At 36.7% G+C, this 19,264-nt stretch overlaps 1 protein-coding gene across 2 annotated transcripts; it reads right to left on the bottom strand.

Annotated features, from left to right (window-relative positions):
* Window positions 1–106: 106 nt before the first annotated feature.
* On the bottom strand, window positions 107–17,331 carry LOC132117577 (guided entry of tail-anchored proteins factor CAMLG-like). Of its 2 annotated transcripts, none has more exons than XM_059526949.1 (4): window positions 17,084–17,331; window positions 3,234–3,586; window positions 3,091–3,156; window positions 107–1,830 (listed from the first exon to the last, which is right to left on the bottom strand). In XM_059526949.1, the coding sequence occupies exons 1-4, from the start codon at window positions 17,229–17,231 to the stop codon at window positions 1,639–1,641; spliced, it is 759 nt and encodes a 252-aa protein (XP_059382932.1). In that variant the 5' UTR covers window positions 17,232–17,331; the 3' UTR covers window positions 107–1,638. The 2 variants fall into 2 exon arrangements, with proteins under 2 accessions (XP_059382932.1, XP_059382930.1); XM_059526947.1 differs by having other exon boundaries at window positions 3,234–3,589; window positions 17,084–17,329.
* Window positions 17,332–19,264: the final 1,933 nt, after the last annotated feature.

Below are 19,264 nucleotides of genomic sequence, written 5' to 3'. Positions count from 1 at the left end.
TAGTGAGTATGGTGCTTATGAGGTGCTGCTCTGGGACGGATGAGTACGAGGCTGAGAGGGGAAATCACAGTATACTCACTACAGAAAACTAGACTACACCACTGGATCAGTCAGAAGGACACACTGATGTTTTTATTGTTTTAGCAATAGCTTCTCCCTCCGACCGGTACATAATCAAATATATTATTACAATCATTCAAGTTCTTACCTCATCTCATATTACTCATAAAACAAAGACACTGTCACACATTAGATATCAATGTTACAGCATTATATAAACATGATCAGAAACAACACGCTACTAAAGTTCATCTCCCGTCCAAAACAGCAGAACAAAACGGCATTTACATTAAATTAAATAGACATCAATAGATCACAGATCATGCAGATCAGCATGAATAATGTCTGGTAAACGCGTTTGAGCAGCTCTATAACACTAACTTCTCTAAATACAAAAGCAGCGTGAAACAAAAACACTCACAACATCAGCTCACGATGAAGAACTACAGAGCCGATCAGAACCACAGCAAGAAAAGTGTGATAGAAACAGAAGAGAATCTGGGGTTCCCTTAATGATCAGCTCAAGACTTTAACAAATCTAGTTTAGGCTGGTTTTGTTGAGTCATGGTTGGACAAACAACAAAAGAGCAAAGTTCATGAAACCTGCATCAAATTCCACTCCAACATTAAAGAAATGAGAAGAGGAGCTGTTGAGATAAATTTCAGAAAGGAGAAGATGGACAAGGCTGAACTGGACCATGTCATGATGGGAAATAACCAAAAGGAATAATTCAGCTAAAAATGTAAATGTGCTCACCCTCAGTTCATCCAAGATTATGGTGAGTTTGTAGAAATGTAGCACTGCATTAGTGTCTCATCAATGGGTGCTCTGCAGTGAATGGGTGCCGTCAGAATGAGAGTCCAAACAGCTGATCAAAACATCACAATAATCCAAAAGTAATCAATGAAGATGTATTTTTTTAGGGCCGTTTTGGCTTGTAAATGCTCCTTGATCTGTGCAGATTTCTCTCCTGATTCAGACCAGAACACTTTTTCACTGGAGGAAGTGTTATTATGGATTATAGACTCTATGTATTTGAGTTAAAATCATCTTAATGCTGGATGTGTTTCATCTTTGGTCTTCTCCAGATGTTTACTGATGGACTGGAGTGCTGTGGATTATTGTGATGTTTTTATTAGACTCTCATTCTGACGGCACCCATTCACTGCAGAGCATCCATTGATGAGACACTGATGCAGTGCTACATTTCTACAAACCTGATGAAGACACAAACTCATCCGGACCTTGAATGGTCTGACGGTGAACATGTTTTCAGCTAATTTTCATTTTCAGATGAGTTATTCTTTAATGGTCCAAAAAAATAGGCCTGATTTTCTTTGTATTTTGTTGTGGAATACGATGCAGACATGAGTTTCGCTTGATATTAGAGCATCAGGGCTCTCTGCTCAGACCTTCACTAGTTTCACAGTGGTCAACATGAACATCTCTAACTGATGAACACTACATGAAACAGGACTGGAGGAGGACGATAAAATGAGGAACAGTATGTCGGCTGAGATGCAGGAGCTGCGCGGTTTCATGGCCAGATGGGTAACAGAAGAAGGAGTGTTGGATCTTCAGGATGCGTCGCAGCCGAAGAGCAGCAGCAGCTCGTGACACGTGATGAAGGTGAAGAAGTAGATGCAGAGGTCAGAGAAGACATCGCTCATCTTCCTGTAGGTGTCCATGGAGCGGCTGATGACTTCAGCGGGGATCCCTGACAGCAGGAGCGCGGCCGTCAGCATCGTGGTCTGGCTCTTCTTCTCCACCTGAGGAGCCCACCACACACAAAACACTGACTCTTCAGAGAAGTGCACGGACACGAGCCTCACAGAAACACTGAGAAACACACTCATAGATTCTCCAGTCCCAGCAAGATCTCACAGCCCAGAGCAGGAGTGGAAATCCACCCATAATCATAACGTTCTCAGGTAATCAGTGCCAGTAAGAGCACAATTAACTCTACATATCTTTAACTAATTTCTGAACTGATCTCTCATGCACAAAGCAGCAGAGAAATACTCAGAATTCACTGAACATACAGAATATCCTGCACACTGTCACTGATTATAGACTGTACATCTGATGTTTTAAATGATTATTTCATGTTTTCATTTTCAGTCTATTGCTATAATGTTGTTTTTGGCCTTTTTTTTTTACAATTTATAATGGCTTTTTTTAGTGATTTAAACAACTCATTTTTAACCAAATACATAGATAGTTAATATATTTATTTAAATCTAATTTACTGGTAAAGCCAGGCATTATTAGGCAGCATTACTTTAGTATCATTGAGATATTGTTATGGTAATTTGCCACCTTTTTTAAGTTTAAAATGATTTCACTTAATTTTAACATTATTTCAAATAACAAAAATGTAGTTAGCCTTTATTTTAAGGTGTGCTTGTAAGTGTAATTATACATTATGTACTGAGTAATATCAGTTAACTACATGTACTTTACTATATGGTTAGGGCTAAGGTTTGGCTTAGGGTTACTTGTACGTAATTATGCATAATTTATTGTTATTGTTATTATTAGTATATGTAACGTGTAACAAGGACACGTTAAAATCAAGTGTTACCAAAAACATTTTTAGATGCAACTTACCCAAAACACATGATATTCAGTATTACATAAAGTAGGTTAATAGCATCATTAACCTCTAGAACCTTCCACTAAAATAAACTAGGTGTTAGATCGCTGGCACAGCTGCATGTCTCTCGTGTAGTTCAGACAAACATCTCTGCTCACTTTACTGAATACATCAGCGGCAGCAGGATTCATGGAGATTTATTAGCTTATATTGCTTTGCCCAGTTGAGATTTTGAGATTGTAAATGTGTGAAATCCTTGCAGGTCTGGTTAACTAGAAACATATTTTATCAAACTCACAGTCAGGTCTGGACACATATTCATCCTACCATCAGTTCATCATGAAAAAAACTGGACAAATAAAGTACTGCACAATATCTGTGGAAAGTGTTTTACAGTTTAATTTACTTCATCAAAGCCAAAACAGAGACCAACCTTTGGGAAGTATTTGTGCAATCCCATGAAGCCCAGCTCCAGAGTGAGGAACGGTGCGAAGATGGACTGAAAACACAAGAGATGGAGTCAGGATGAGCAGAATCTCATGACTGCGTCTGCATCTGCATCTGTGCAGCACTCACCAGATACTGGCAGACGAAGATGCGAACGAAGATGGCCAGAGTGATGCTGCAGACGAGCCGGAAGAGACTGAACGAGTCCAGCTCCTCCTCGCCGCCGCCGTCCTGAGCCGTCTTCTCTGCAGACAGCTGTCCTCGCAGCTTCATGGCGTCGTCGAAGCGGGACAGGTACTTCTGCAGACCCCTGTGAGGAGACGCCGATCGCTCGTCTGCTGCCAGCCGCTGCCGGACCTCCTCAGACGCCGCTTCATCCGAAACGCTCCCCAGAGACTCCGACAGCAGCGGAGACAGCCTCTTGGAGGAGCAGGTCTCCATCCCGTCCAGATCCAGCTGCAGACGCGGCTCCAGGACTCTGGCTGCTGGAAACACACGAGTCTGTGAGCAAACGACTTACAGACATAGCTACATTTACATTTAATCATTCAGCAGACGCTTTTATCCAAAGACACTAATGAGGACAATAGAAGCGATCAGAAACAGCAAAAGAGCAATGATATACAAGTGCTATAACAAGTCTCATCTAGCTTAACACAGAACACGTGTGTGTGTGTGTGTGTGTGTGTGTGTGTGTGTGAGAACCTGGAGCACAAAACCAGTCAAAAGGGTCAATTTTATTTTATATTTGAGATTGATACCTAATCTTAAAGCTGAATAAATAATTTCTCGATTGATGTGTCAGGTGCCAGGGTGTAACGCTTGACAAACAAAAGCTTAAACTTGAAGACTGACTACTGCTTGTGGATTCAGATAAAGTGTATTAAGTTCTGAACTTTCAAGTTATCATTTAAAAAAAAAAAAAAAGAGTGCCTAAATATGCCAAGACCAAATCAAAGACGAGGCGAGTTGTTGGATATTGTGCCAGGAAACCAAACCTGCCGGGAGGGAACGGGCGATGGTAACGCCGATAATACTTCAGAAATACTGAAGGAACTCAAATTATTTCGAACTGAAACGGCTGAAAATTTTGGTGTGCTGAGGAAGGAGGTGAGCGAAATTAAACTGAACTTTGAAGAATTGAAAACAAGGGTGAATGACGCCGAACAGAGGATTGCGGACAATGAGGATCGTAACATGGATTTGACTAAGGTGCTGTTTCATTTGATGTGTAAACAAAAGTACCTTGAGGAGAAGTGTGAGGGCCTGGAAGGCCGTTCACGGAGAAATAATTTAAGAATTTACTCTGTACCGGAGAAAACAGAAGGAAGTAATATGATTGAGTTTATAGAAAAGCTTATTCGTGAGCAGCTTAATATCCGGGAAGAGATTTACATTGAAAGGGCGCATCGCGCCGCAGCAACAGGTGTCTCCACGGGACGTGCCGCGGACTTCACCAGATCAATCATCGTATGTTTCCGTAGTTTTAAGGAGAAACAACGAGTGCTATATGCTGCATGGTCTCTAAAGGACATTCGGATCAAGGATCAACGGATATATTTTGATGAGGATTACACCACCGATGTTTTTAAGGAGCGTGCAAAGTACAGGAGTGCAAGGAAACAACTCCAGGAGAGGAAAATCAAGTCTCGCATTCTCTACCCCGCAAAACTCATGCTATTTCTGCAGGATGGAAAGACTAAAATTTTTGAAAACCCTCGAAAAGCAGCTGAGGGATTAAAGGATTTTGGCGTAACGATGGAAGTTCCAAGAAAAGAGCCGGATTGGGACTCAGCGCTGCGGGCTGTAGGATGGCAGTCCCCCCACAGTAGGAGCAAACATGCTCCTGCTGGGGAAATAACAACCAGCGTTGAATCACTTCGACTTTCATTGGTCAGTTATGAAAACGAAAAGACAAATACTGAATAAGGTATGTGGAGATTACATTGTGGCAAGCGCTAATTTGTATAAATGAGTGCAATGTCCGCAGTGTGTGAACATATCCCTACACAAGCTGAAAATTCAGAAGGATGTGTCTATGACTATGATGAACTGGACTCGGAGTCTAATTTATTTCCAAATATAAATGATACATGTAAATATTACACAGACGCAGAATTTATTAGTAATATAGAAACGGCTGGTTCATTTTCTCTTATTCATTTGAATTGTAGAAGCCTGTATTCAAATTTTGGTAAAATACATGATTATTTGAACACATTACAAAATAAATTTACTGTTATAGCTTTGTCTGAGACTTGGTTAACGGATGAGAAAGGTGTGGAATTTCATTTTGAGGGTTATGAATTATTTTATGTTAATCGGATTAATAAGAGAGGAGGGGGGGTTGCTCTATATGTTAGTAGTGATCTGAAATGCAAAACAATTGAGTGTATGACTACTGCAACAGAAGATTTAATGGAATGTTTAACTGTTGAGATCGAAATGAAGAAACAGAGGAATATTGTTGTCACATGTATATATAGAACTCCAGGATCTAGTATTACAGCATTTAATAACAAGCTGGAGCAATTATTATTTGGGTTGAATGAAAATAAAGTGTCTATAATTTGTGGGGATTTTAATATAAATCTTTTGAATGTGTCAAATCATACTAGTGGTTTAGATTTTCTAGATTTAATGTACAGTAGAGGCCTTTATCCTACTATTACTAAGCCTAGCCGAATAACTTCCAGTTGTGCCACGTTAATTGATAATATTTTTGTAAATATATTTGAAAAAACGGTCAAAAGTGGTCTTTTGATAAATGATACAACGGATCATTTACCGATATTTGTAACTCACTTCTGTGAAGTAAAAACAAATAAAGAAAAGTATAGTAAAGTTATTAGGTTAAGAACTGAGGAAAGATTAAATAGATTTAGGGATGATCTAATGAAAGAACATTGGGACAATGTTTATAGTACAAATAATGTAAATAAGGCATATGAATTATTTTTGAAAAAGTATTTATGGTTATATAATAATAATTGCCCAATAAAAATATTGAATGATAAAGCAAGAAATAATAATAAACCTTGGTTAACGAAAGGTATATTGAAATCGTGTAAAAAGAAGAATAAGCTTTATCGGGATTTTGTAAAATATCGGACGGTAAATGTAGAAAATAAATATAAAGCTTACAAAAATAAGTTGACTACTATAATGAGACGTGCAAAGAAAGATTATTATATAAACTTGTTGATGGAAAATAAAAATAATATCAAAAATATGTGGAAAGTTTTAAGGGAGGTTATAGGCAGTAAAATGAATTATAGTCAGCCATTATATTTAATGAATGAACAGAATGTCGAGATATGTGGTGAAAAAATGGCTGATGAATTTAATTCATTTTTTGTTAATGTTGGTCCAAATCTTGCCAAAACTATACCATTACATAATAAAAGCTGGATAGGTGAAAGCAGAGTCATGCAATCCATTTTTCTTGACGAAGTTAGTGAGAGTGAAATTATTTCCACTGTCTCTAAATTAAAAAGTAAAAATTCGTGTGATAGTGATGGCTTAGATATGTATATTGTCAAAGAAACTCTACGTTGCATTATTAGACCATTAAAATATATAATTAATTTGTCTTTTAATACAGGTTTTTTTCCAGATAAAATGAAGGTGGCTAAAATTATTCCTTGTTTTAAAACTGGTGATAGGCATAGTCTTACAAATTATAGGCCTATATCTTTGCTTTCCCAATTTTCAAAAATTCTGGAGAAGCTTTTTGTTAAAAAATTGGATTATTTTCTTGAAAAACATTCTTTGATAAACGATAATCAGTTTGGGTTTCGTAGCACCCGCTCAACAGCTATGGCTTTGATGAAAATCACAGAGGATATTACTACAGAATTGGAGAATAAAAATCACACAGTTGGAGTTTTTATTGACCTTAAAAAGGCCTTTGACACTCTCGATCATGGAATATTGATATCTAAATTACAGACATATGGAATTAGAGGTGTAGTATTAAATTGGATTATTAGTTATTTAGAAAATAGACAACAATATGTAGAGTATTTAGGCCATGAATCTAAGTTGGAAACAATACAGTGTGGAGTCCCTCAAGGCTCTGTGTTGGGGCCTAAATTATTTATTTTATACATTAATGATCTCTGTGATGAATCAAAGATTTTATGTTTTGTTCTTTTTGCGGACGATACAAATTTTTTTGTATCGGGGAAGAACTTAAAAATCTTAATCAAAACTATTGAACAAGAATTGGTCCTACTTCAGAAATGGTTTAACAAAAATAAACTGTCGTTAAATTTAAGTAAAACTAAATTTATGTTGTTTACGAATCAAAAATGTTCTGATAATGTTTGTTTGAATCTAAATGGAATAACTATTGAGAGAGTGTCAGAATTTAGGTTTTTAGGAGTACTCATTGATGAAAAATTTAAATGGAAATCACATATAGCCTATGTAAGAAATAAAATGTGTAAAAATATTGCTGTTTTGAGTAAAGTAAAGTTTATGTTAAATTATAAAGCAATGAGAATCCTTTATTGTTCCTTTATTTTGCCCTATTTGATGTATTGTTTGGAGGTATGGGGTAATTCATATTTTACTAATTTAATGCCCTTATTTATTTTGCAAAAAAGGGCAATAAGGATAATTAATGGAGTTGCTCCAAGAGAACATACTACAGGACTGTTTCTGAGGTCAGGACTACTTAAATTGAAGGACTTGGTTTCTTTACAAACTTTATTAGTTGTTCATAAAGCAAAACATTGCTTGTTACCACATGGACTGCAAACCCTTTTTACTATAAATAGTGAGACAAGTAGAAGAAATAATGATTTTAAACAACCTTTTGCTGGAAATACCCTCAAACAAATGTGTGTTTCAATTTCTGGTGTGAAAAGATGGAATTGTTTAGAGAATGATTTAAAATGTTGTTCAAATATAGTTCGATTTAAATATAAGTATAAAGAGAAGATACTGAACTTGTATAAAGATGATGGTGAAAATTCTTAAAACTATAATATGAATGATTATGGTCTCGTCATTGTCTTTGATGCCAGAGTTGTCATTATTGCATTAATGTTGTTTGTGTTCGTTTAGTGTTGTGTAAGCAGAATTAATAGTAAAACAAACACAAAAAATTAAGGAAAATTGTTAAAAATGAAAGTAGATTACATCTGGTCTGCGTTATTTTTCTTTTTTTTTTTTTTTTTTTTTTTTTTTTTTCGTTGTTATTTATTTTTTATTTTTCTTCATGTCGGTTAGGCCATCTAATTTGAAACTTTCTTATTATAAGAATGGGGTAGGAGTTTATAAGATTCTTTTTTCTTCATCCTACTCCTGTTCTTCTTGTCATGGAATGTATTTTTGTTGTGTTTGTGTGGATTGTTGTTGTGGCATTTTGTGTTGCATTACCATGAAAAGAGAATAAATAAATGAAATGAAATGAAATGAATGTGTGGTTTGTTCGGAGGACAATATTTGTCTGAGATACAACTATTTGAAAATCTGGAATCTGAGGGAGCAAAAAAATCTAAATATTGAGAAAATCATCTTTAAAGTTGTTTAAATGAAGTTCTTAGCAATGCATATTACTAATCAAACATTACTTTTTGAAATATTTACGGTGGGAAATTTACAAAATATCTTCATGGAAGGTGATCTTTACTAAATATCCTATTGATTTATGGCATAAAAGAAATATTGACCCATACAATTTATTGTTGTCTATTTCTAGAAATATACCTGTGATACCGATGACTGCTTCTGTGCTGCAGACACACACACATATACCTAACCAATATATATATATATATATATATATATATATATATATATATATATATATATATGTGTGTGTGTGTATGTATGTAATTAAATTAAATTAAAAAATGTAATTTAATTTTTGCATTTAGCAGATGCTTTTATCCAAAGCGACTTACAGTGCATTCACGCTATGAATTTTTATCTATCATGTGTTCCCGGGGAATCGAACCCCCAACCTTGCACTTGATAGAGCAGTGCTCTACCAATTGAGCGACAGGAACACTATATATAATATATATACACATACATACATACATACATATACATACACACAGTATGTATGTATACATGTATGTGTGTGCATATATATGTGTGTGTGTGTGTGTGTGTGTGTGTGTTTGTGCTCTTGTTTTTGTGTCATATCAGGACACAACTATGTATAATGACATGGGTATGACACAGGTATCACAAGGAGAGGGTGACTTATGAGGACATAGTGTCCCCATTTTTCAAAACACTTATAAATCATACAGAATGAGTTTTTTTGAGAAAGTAAAAATGCACAAAGTTTCCTGTGAGGTTTACTGTACAAAGTTTACTGTACAAACTGTATATTCTATGGCCCTACACCAACCCTACACCTAACCCTAACCGGGTTAGGTGTAGGGTTGGTGTAGGGCCATAGAATATACAGTTTGTACAGTATAAAAACCATTACACCTATGGGATGAACACACTTTACACAAAAACAAACATAAGTGTGTGTGTGTGTGTGTGTGTGTGTGTGTGTGTGTTAGGGCTGGTAATTTAACGCGTTAATTAGATACATTAATTATGGAGAAAAAAAAACGTGTTAAAATTATTAACGCATTTAACCACAGACCTGTGTGGATCATCTGCCATAGAGCATCACAGTCTCGCCCACAGCCGGAAGTAAGAATTCAATACAATTTCTCCATTGACAGTTGGGGTATAAGCCATAAAAACGTAACCATACATGGTAGACTTAAAACCAGCTACGGCTGAACTAAGCGATAGTAAATGCTCATATAAACACCAAAGGTTCATGGGGCACTAACCTTGTTTTGAGATAAATGCCTTTTATTCGCGATGTCTTGGCTAAGTACTTAATTACCCACAATCCTGAACAATCCCACAGTGATGCATCTGATTAGTGGAGCTCGTGTAACTGTCTGGTTAAACCCCGCGAAGGTCAGCGAAGATTGAAAATAATTAATAAAAATAAATAAATAAATAAAAACCTGTTGCGTTTTTGCATGGTAGACTTATCGGTGCAATCATGTGCTCCTTGGCTGCCATGATGGCTTTTTTCAAGGAGGAAAACAAAAGTGTTCAAAGGGGTGAAAACCACTTCAGATCGGGTCATGTAGTTGAGTGTAGCATGTCCGAGGGTCAGCTTGTGGGTTTTGTAAGGGCCAGCATGAGGGACAAGACATACAAAGTTTTGGTGAGTTTTGCTGGGAGGTTGGTAACGGTAGTTAGCATTATCGTCCACTTTAGCTAGGCTACTGTAGCCTTCATATGGTATGAGTCATATCAAGCATTTTAGGATGCCACTGTCAAAACAGTATTTAGCCTAGGCATACCTCTTAATGCACTTACTGAACATTTGTGTAATAATTCATGGCAAGTTAATAAACTGAATATGATGGTGGTCTAAGAGCAGACCATGCACCGGTTAATGCATCAGACCGGTGGCATGGTGCACTTTCTGGTTTGCTGACCATCACTTTTTAATTTTCACTTGTTGTGGGAATTTAGAAAATACATTAAATGTTATTAAAAATTAAGGATGAACTATAACTTCATGAATAAAATGAGCATGGAGCACAATGAGAAATGCATGCACAATGAGCAGCATGGAGAAATTGTTGAGGCATTTGTCAGCAACCTGCCCGTGGGCCGCTGAAACTGATACATGATAAAATACACGATGATAAATATAAAATTCTATACACAATACCTATATAAAATACCATTATTTACACGATTACTACTGAAAGAACTATTAACTGCACAATCACTAAAGAAAATTCACTGGAGGAAAGAGTTCGTGTCTCCGTCGTCAGATTAGGAAGTCGCTCAAAGGCTCGTTCGCGGTTGTGGCTTCAGTCGACTTCAGTGAGGCGCTGTGGTTTATGGGATGTGTAGTTCCTGCGCTCGGAAATGAAAATATGTACACAGTCCTGTTCCTTTGACTTTTTTTGGATTTTCTCCTCATTTTTTCCACTTGAAAAGATATGTTGTATGCCTATGAGTTCAGCCGTAGCTGGTTATCCTCACACATGCTCTAAAACTCTGTAGATACGGATTTTTCCAAAACGTCAATGGGAGAAATGAATGAGAAATTTACTTCCGGCACCTAAGCTCTCAGACACTTGCACTTCTGCTGGTGACATCACTTACAGTCTTTATTTTTTATTTTGTTTAATTTTTTATTACTTTTTGTTTGAATTTCCCAACATTTTAAAACAGTAGCCAGGTAGTGAAGAAAAGAAAAAAGAAACTAAATTGCAATGTCACTTGCAATCGCTACTTGCACTCTCCGCTACCTGCGACACTTGCACTCGACACAAATCATGCGTGTTGCCAATGGAGACAAGAAGCTGTGGTGGTGATTAAACGATTAAAACTAATCTTGTACTATAACGTACAGGATGTTGTAAATGTTAAACGTACTGTATCCAGACAAGATGAATATAAACAAGAATTTTGTTTAAGATAATTCATATAAATTCAAGTCTCTTGAAAAGATGAATAAAATGACATATAATTTTGTGCAGACTACACTTTTATCTGTCAGCAGCGTAAATTTAAATGTGAGATTTTGAAAATTAATCTAACGTACAGTGGGTGAACAAAGAGTGAATATATAGCGGGAGCGGTTTAGTACGGGATATAACCTTGTGGGAGACCTAACCCTTCTCGTAATACTGAATCTTCCCGAAGCCTATTTCACACATCAGTTTGTCCCGTATTTGCAGGCATATGCCGTATGACCACTAAGTTAGGTGATTGATTGTAAGCACAACATCCAGCTAGAAAACATACTATGCCTATCTACCTTTTCCTATTTGCAATAGTTTGACTGAGGCTATGGAATAACATTCATCTCTGAAAGCTTCACATTCTGTCTAAGAGTTTAAAACTAAATTGAAATCATATTTTCTTACTGGCTTTTTAACCATTGTATCTTAAATGATCTTTTGAGTTTACTGATATTAATCTTTTTACTGGTTTTTATTTTATTTTTACAGCACAAACAAAATTATACATTTTTAAAATGTCTATAACTTCTACCGGATTATAAGAGGAGCAGGAAGTCCTTATAGTGGTGTGATCATTTTATTCGCTGGGCTGTTGTTGATCTGTAAGATTATTACTCGATAATATTGTTTAATTTATGTCCATAATTTTTTTGCCTCCTATGAGATTATGAGGTGTGCATTGAGTTTGCTTTTATTTCACGAGTATATCGTGCACATCTTTATACAGTGATCACATTCTTGATTTTGATTGTCTTGTAACAGAAGGAGGGGCACGAAGGGTTAATGCGGCACTGGTTGCTCAGGTGTCATGATGGAGACACTGTGTGTTTCGTTGTGAAAGTGAAGCTACTTTGTTAGGTCTTCCAAAAGAGGACACAACTAGAAATCAGTGGTTAAGGTGTTATTTTAACACTGTTCCAGAACAGTTCAACCCAAATATTCAGATGTGTGCAGCACATTTTACGGAGGACTGTTTCCTGTGAGAGTAGATTACAATGCCGTCTGTGTTTCTAAAGTGGGGCAGTTTCTACTTTGCAAGGACAGTCTGGCGCTTCTAACTCGTTTAGTTTTCATATGTAAAGGATTTCCCACTGATGATTCAAACATGGGTTATGAGCAGTGTAGAGCTTGTTTTTGTTTCTCTGATCACTAATGCAGACATGGTTTTATGTTTACGGAGTGTGATACACAACGCAACCAAAAGACTTTTTACATCTTATAAGATTTTCTAAATGTGATAGACCACAAACATGAGGATAAAAAAATCCTAGATTTAACCGTTTTGCTCCTATAGTGTGTGGTGTGCCATGATGTGATAAAGACAACACACCACACACAAACAGATGTTCAGTCTCGACTGTGAACACAGGAAACCTCACAAAATCTCACGAGACTTCAGAATAAGCATGGCGGACGATATGCAGGAAGAAATTGCAGTAATAGTGTTTGGAAGTATTTTTACAGACAATTCACGGAAAAATAAAGAAAAGGGTTTGGGTGAAGTCATGGAGACAGCGGGGACATGGTCTGTACTAGTTACAGAGTCAGCTAGAGGTGAGCAATGGTCACAAAATCACACAGAGATGTTTTTTTATAATTGTTGTTCTTTTTATAACTCTTGGAAAAGAGATTTATTCTCTTTGAAACTGCCTTATTAAATAAACATTAAATAGTTGTTTTCATACTCTGAGTTTCTTACAGTCCACGCCTGCTTCCGTCTTCCATCACTCTTCTGATTGGATATTGTTTTGTGTCACGTGTTTGTCCTCGGGGATCCCCCACACTAGGGCTGCAACTAACGATTATTTTGATAATCGATTAATCTGTCGATTATTTTTACGATTAATCGATTAATCGGTTTATGTACTTATATTTTAGTTTTTTCCATTTTTTCCCCAAGTAAATTATTAATAAATGGTCTTTATCATTCAGCATATATTTAAGAGATTTTAACCATTTTGCACTGTCATATCCTCATCAAAAATATACCTGGAGTTGTTTTATTGTGTTAGTAATCCTTTGTCGAACTCTTCTGCAATCAGAACACTGACCCATACTCTAGCAAATTTCACAAGCAGATTTCAAATAATGTTTTCACCATGGAAGACCTTAGAGCTCCTAAAGTAGTTTAACATCCCGAACGAAGCTTATTAAGGAATCTTTCAGAACATATTTTCACGAAGAATAAGGATAAAACAGAATAAAATTGCAGTGCATTGTATTTTATTATTTACTGGGAAACAGCTTTATAGCTTTTGCTGTGAAATTGTAAACAATCCTTCAAAAAAAGTGCCAATGGCATGAAACTCACAATTTAAAGTAAAATCCATCAGAAGGTTGTCCAGAAAAAAAAATAGGACACACACAAAAAACCTGCTGTGTGAAAAAGAGCAGTGAATACTTAGAAAAAAAGTGCATTTCAAATATCTTTAAACATTTACCTCTCTCATTCAGTCATAATTAGGCTGCACGACTGAATTTTGAACTGGTAAACGACAAACTGATCACAGAACATGTTTGTAAAGCTTTAAATGTTAACTGTTAAAAAGCAATGTTATCAGCTTTTACGACTAAACATTTGCAAACAACATTGTACTGGAGAATCTGCACAAATAAAAATCTTAGGGGCCGTTCACATATCGTTCCTAAAAACGCGTGGAAAACGCTAGGCACACCGCTTTCTCCTTCTTTCCAAAGCGCTCGCGCAGAAGCGCCCCTGAGGCGTCTGCCTTTGATAAGCAACCATGACGTGCTCTCTCCTTGAAGACGCGGAAATTTCAGCAAAGGATAAATGGATTTGCAGCTCAAAAAATCGCTTGCAGTAGCTCTGCTACTAAATTTATTTCAAAATGGAAATCCATATACAACTATGATCAGCTGTTCCTTTCATCTTGACTGAGCTTTTAACGTTGTTACGGGAAAGGATGAAGCTGATTGGTTAGTTCTTGTCACATGACCCGCGGTGCGGTTGCTGCATTCTGAAAAGTTGAGATGTTTTTAACTCGATGCGGTGCGGTGTTGGAAATAACGAACTTGAGCGCGCAAAAGACGCGATATGTGAACGTCCCCTTAAACAGTTCAGTAGTGCAGAGTTTACAAGTTACTCTTCTTTTTTAAAGGCTCAATGTAAAGTACTCCCACATCCTGCTGAATGCTGCAGACATGGCTGCAGAGACGCTGTTCGGGAAGCACGTGACATAAAACGAGGCCAGCTATTGGCTATTCGCTACTTCTCCTGTTGTACTGGCTGAGTAAAACCTCTGGTGGCTCATTACTGCCACACTTTGGTCACCGCAGATTTGAAATATGCACGAAATGAGCCGCTTACGGCAAATAAAAGTTATTTAGCAACGAATCGATGACTAAATTAGTTGACAACTATTTTAATAATCGATTTTAATCGATTTTAATCGATTAAATCGATTCGTTGTTTCAGCTCTACCCCACACATCAGGATTCTTCAGATCAGGTTCAGACACTCTTAAAGGGATGGTTCACCCAAAAATCATAATTATGTTATTAATAAGTCACTATCTGGCTCGGCTCGGTGTTCATCTTCAGTTCTCTCTTCACATCAGTTCAGTCAGTCACTGTTTGAGTAAATGAATTACTCCGGGATATTGGTTTGTTTGAACTCAGAGGGAGTGTCAGCCACATTAAACAAGTTAACAGCTTAAGTCATTTGTGGATTAATGCGTATTAGAGATGCAAACCGATTAAAACGATTCAGTTCGATTTGGTGAACTAGTTCAAGAAGATCCGGTTACATCGAGTGATTCGTTCACGAACCGGATATCACAAACTGCTTTGTTTTGAGCTCTCTCACAACAGACACGGAAGAGAAGACAATGCTGAATAAAGTCGTAGTTTTTGCTATTTTTGGACCAAAATGTATTTTCGATGCTTCAAAATATTCTAACTGACCCTCTGATGTCACATGGACTACTTTGATGATGTTTTTCTTACCTTTCTGGACATGGACAGTAGACCGTACACACAGCTTCAATGGAGGGACTGAGAGCTCTCGGACTAAATCTAAAATATCTTAAACTGTGTTCAGAAGATGAACGGAGGTCTCACGGGTTTGGAACGACATGAGGGTGAGTTATTAATGACATAATTATGATTTTTGGGTGAACTACCCCTTTAACACACCTCACACCAAGGGAACATTTGATAAGATCATCTGTAGAACCATCAAGAGAATCAGACAAAGCTAGGATTGTCTGATGGGGCGAAATCGGCCCAAAATCAGCCCGATTATCTTTTGGTGTGTACCCAGCATACGTCATTATAATCAGTAATTATGTTCCCACTGGATGCAACAAATGCCTCGTTTGTAATGGGTTGAATTGTTTTTGTCTCGTCACGCCGGGACACACACATCACAGTACGGTGAGGGGCGTAACATTTCTGTCACATGCTTGAGGCATTCGGCCAATCACAACACACTGAATAGCTGGCCAATCAGAGCACACCTCGCTCTTCAGACCAATGAGCTTTGGGAAAATTGATGCGTTTCAGAGATGGGTTACAGAGGAGCAACAATAATGTACAGTGTGTGGAAAATAATGTGTTTTTGAACCTTAAACCACATAAACACTTTGCATTACCCCAAATACACAAAATTATGTTCTTTTTAGCAACGTCATGCGATTTTAATCATAATAAAATATAATTTGTTGTTACTACTGTAAATATATATATTCAATTATTATTGGATCTCCTTTAGTGCTTTCAGAATCATTACTTATTAAAATGATTTTGTTTCTGTATTTTAATGACAGAATATTTACTGAATAAAAATAAATTTTTAATATAACATTTTTCAAAATAAGTAGAAAATAGTACAAACTTTACTAAAGTGATTGTTTCGAACAAATATTAACTTAGACATTATTAAAAAGAACCATTATTTAGCGTAAGTATTTGTATCAGCGTGTTTGGGGTTAAAGGCCTCTCGTGCCACCTCATACATTTATACGATTTTAATAAACAACTGAAATTATTTATTTTCACACAAGATCTGTTGCTCCATTATTATGGATTACAGACTCAGTATTTGAGTTAAAAACATCTTAATGCTGGATGTGTTTCATCTTTTGTCTTGTCCAGATGTGAACTGATGGACTGGAGTGCTGTGGATTATTGGGATGTTTTTATCAGCTTTTTGGACTCTCATTGATGCAGTGCTACATTTCTCCAGAACTAATGAAGAAACTAACTCATTTTACCCACGGATGAAACGGTTGAGAACACTGTAATACCGTATGTACGTTAAGAAACATTACATGAGAATACAGATGCAGTATTTCTCTGTGACGAATCTAATGGGGATGAATCGTGTGATTCTGGACTCGGTTTTAGGGCCACTGTACATGATTTGAATTATATGAGGGGCGATGTTAGTTCATGCTCTTCATGATCAGTGTTCATCGCGTTAACACTCACCGTCCGCGTCGCTCTTACTGAAGCCCACGATCTTCTTCATGCGCTGCTCGGAGTTCAACAGAAGCTTCCTCCTGCGGATCTCCGCGCGTCTCTGCGCCGCGTTATTCTGCTGCTGCGCCGCGCTCTCTGCCTCTTCGCTCGCCTCCATTACTCCGATCACAGAAAAATATCAGAATATCTGTCAGCAGTTGCTGTCTCTCTGTGTCAATATATTATTATTGATGGGGCGGAGCCTCACATAATATGTGTCCCCTATGGATGACGACACAATTTCAAAATAAAAGTCCGAGCTCATCGTCGTGACGTTGCAAAACTGTGTGTGTGTGTGTGTGTGTGTGTGTGTGTGTGTGTGTGTGTGTGTGTAAACATACAGAGAGAATGAAAATATATTCCATTTATTGCTACTGAAGTGCATTAAACGTTACATTATGTCAAAGTTTCCAAAACTGGAGTTCATGAAGGAACAGCAGGGGGTTGTGAGTTTAAAGGGGCGGTTGATTGTGATTTAACTTTTTTAACATTAGTTAGTTTGTAATTTTACTGTTTGAGCATAAACAATATCTGCAAAGATAAAAACAATTTAAATGAGTCCAACCCCGAAGATTACTGTTATAAACATGAGCCGCGTCTAAAAGGCAAAGGTGGAGGTGTTGCTTCAATTTATAACAACGTTTTCAGGATTTCTCAGAGGGCAGGCTTCAAGTATAACTCGTTTGAAGTAATGGTACTTCATATAACATTATCCAGAGAAACAAATGTTAATGATAAATCCCCTGTTATGTTTGTACTGGCTACTGTATACAGGCCACCAGGGCACCATACAGACTTTATTAAAGAGTTTGGTGATTTTACATCCGAGTTAGTTCTGGCTGCAGATAAAGTTTTAATAGTTGGTGATTTTACTATCCATGTTGATAATGAAAAACTTGGATACTCATTGTCGAAATCATACTCTAGATTTAATACTGTCACATGGAATTGATGTTGATGGTGTTGAAATTATTCAGCCAAGTGATGATATCTCAGATCATTATTTAGTTCTGTGCAAAATTCATATAGCCAAAATTGTAATTCTACTTCTTGTTACAAGTATGGAAGAACCATCACTTCTACCACAAAAGACTGCTTTTTAAGTTATCTTCCTGATGTATCCAAATTCCTTAGCATATCCAAAACCTCAGAACAACTTGATAATGTAACAGAAACTATGGACTCTCTCTTTTCTAGCACTTTAAATACAGTTGCTCCTTTACGCTTAAGGAAGGTTAAGGAAAACAGTTTGACACCATGGTATAATGAGCATACTCGCACCCTAAAGAGAGCAGCCCGAAAAATGGAGCGCAGCTGAAGGAAAACAAAACTAGAGGTAGTTCGTATTGCTTGGCGGAAAAGTAACATATCCTACAGAAAAGCAATAAAAACTGCTAGATCCGATTACTTTTCTTCTCTTTTAGAAGAAAACAAACATAACCCCAGGTATTTATTAAATACAGTGGTTACATTAATTAAAAATAAAGCATCAGCAAGTATTGACATTTCCCAACATCACAGCAGTAATGATTTTATGAACTACTTTACTTCTAAAATCGATACTATTAGAGATAAAATTGCAACCATTCAGCCGTCAGCTACAGTATCACATCAGACAGTGCACTATAGACCCCCTGAGGAACAGTTCCACTCATTCTCTACCATAGGAGAGGAAGAATTGTATAAACTTGTTAAATCATCTAAACCAACAACATGTATGTTAGACCCTATACCATCTAAGCTCCTGAAAGAGGTGCTTCCAGAAGTCATAGATCCTCTTCTGACTATTATTAATTCCTCATTATCATTAGGACATGTCCCCAAAACCTTCAAACTGGCTGTTATTAAGCCTCTCATCAAAAAACCACAACTTGACCCCAAAGAACTAGTTAATTATAGACCAATCTCGAATCTCCCTTTTCTGTCCAAGATATTTGTTTTTTATTTTTTTATTCATTTCAAGCAAATAGTGTGACAACAGAAAAATACACAATAATAATAATAATAACTTAGACTTATGCTTGAAATGGAGTGGGGAGAAGTAAAATTTATTGAACCCCACCCAAGTCTGTCAAAGAATTTATACAAACAAAAAGCTGCTTCCTTCTTCAATTATCTCAAAGAAAAATATATAAAAAATAAATAATAGTA

Source organism: Carassius carassius, chromosome 36 (genome assembly GCF_963082965.1).
Source record: "Carassius carassius chromosome 36, fCarCar2.1, whole genome shotgun sequence".
Taxonomy (NCBI): domain Eukaryota; kingdom Metazoa; phylum Chordata; class Actinopteri; order Cypriniformes; family Cyprinidae; genus Carassius; species Carassius carassius.
Note: the sequence above shows the minus strand (reverse complement) of the source record. Positions and strands in the feature narration are given on the sequence as shown.

Bases quoted from the DNA above. Each gene is read 5' to 3' on its own strand.
- LOC132117577 (XM_059526947.1), bottom strand. From the start codon at position 17,231: ATGGAGGCGAGCGAAGAGGCAGAGAGCGCGGCGCAGCAGCAGAATAAC. The intron at 3,590-17,083 runs GTGAGTGTTAAC...GTGTGTTTCCAG, and splicing joins CAGTAAGAGCGACGCGGACG to CAGCCAGAGTCCTGGAGCCG. The intron at 3,157-3,233 runs GTGAGTGCTGCA...TTGTGTTTTCAG, and splicing joins TCTTCGTCTGCCAGTATCTG to TCCATCTTCGCACCGTTCCT.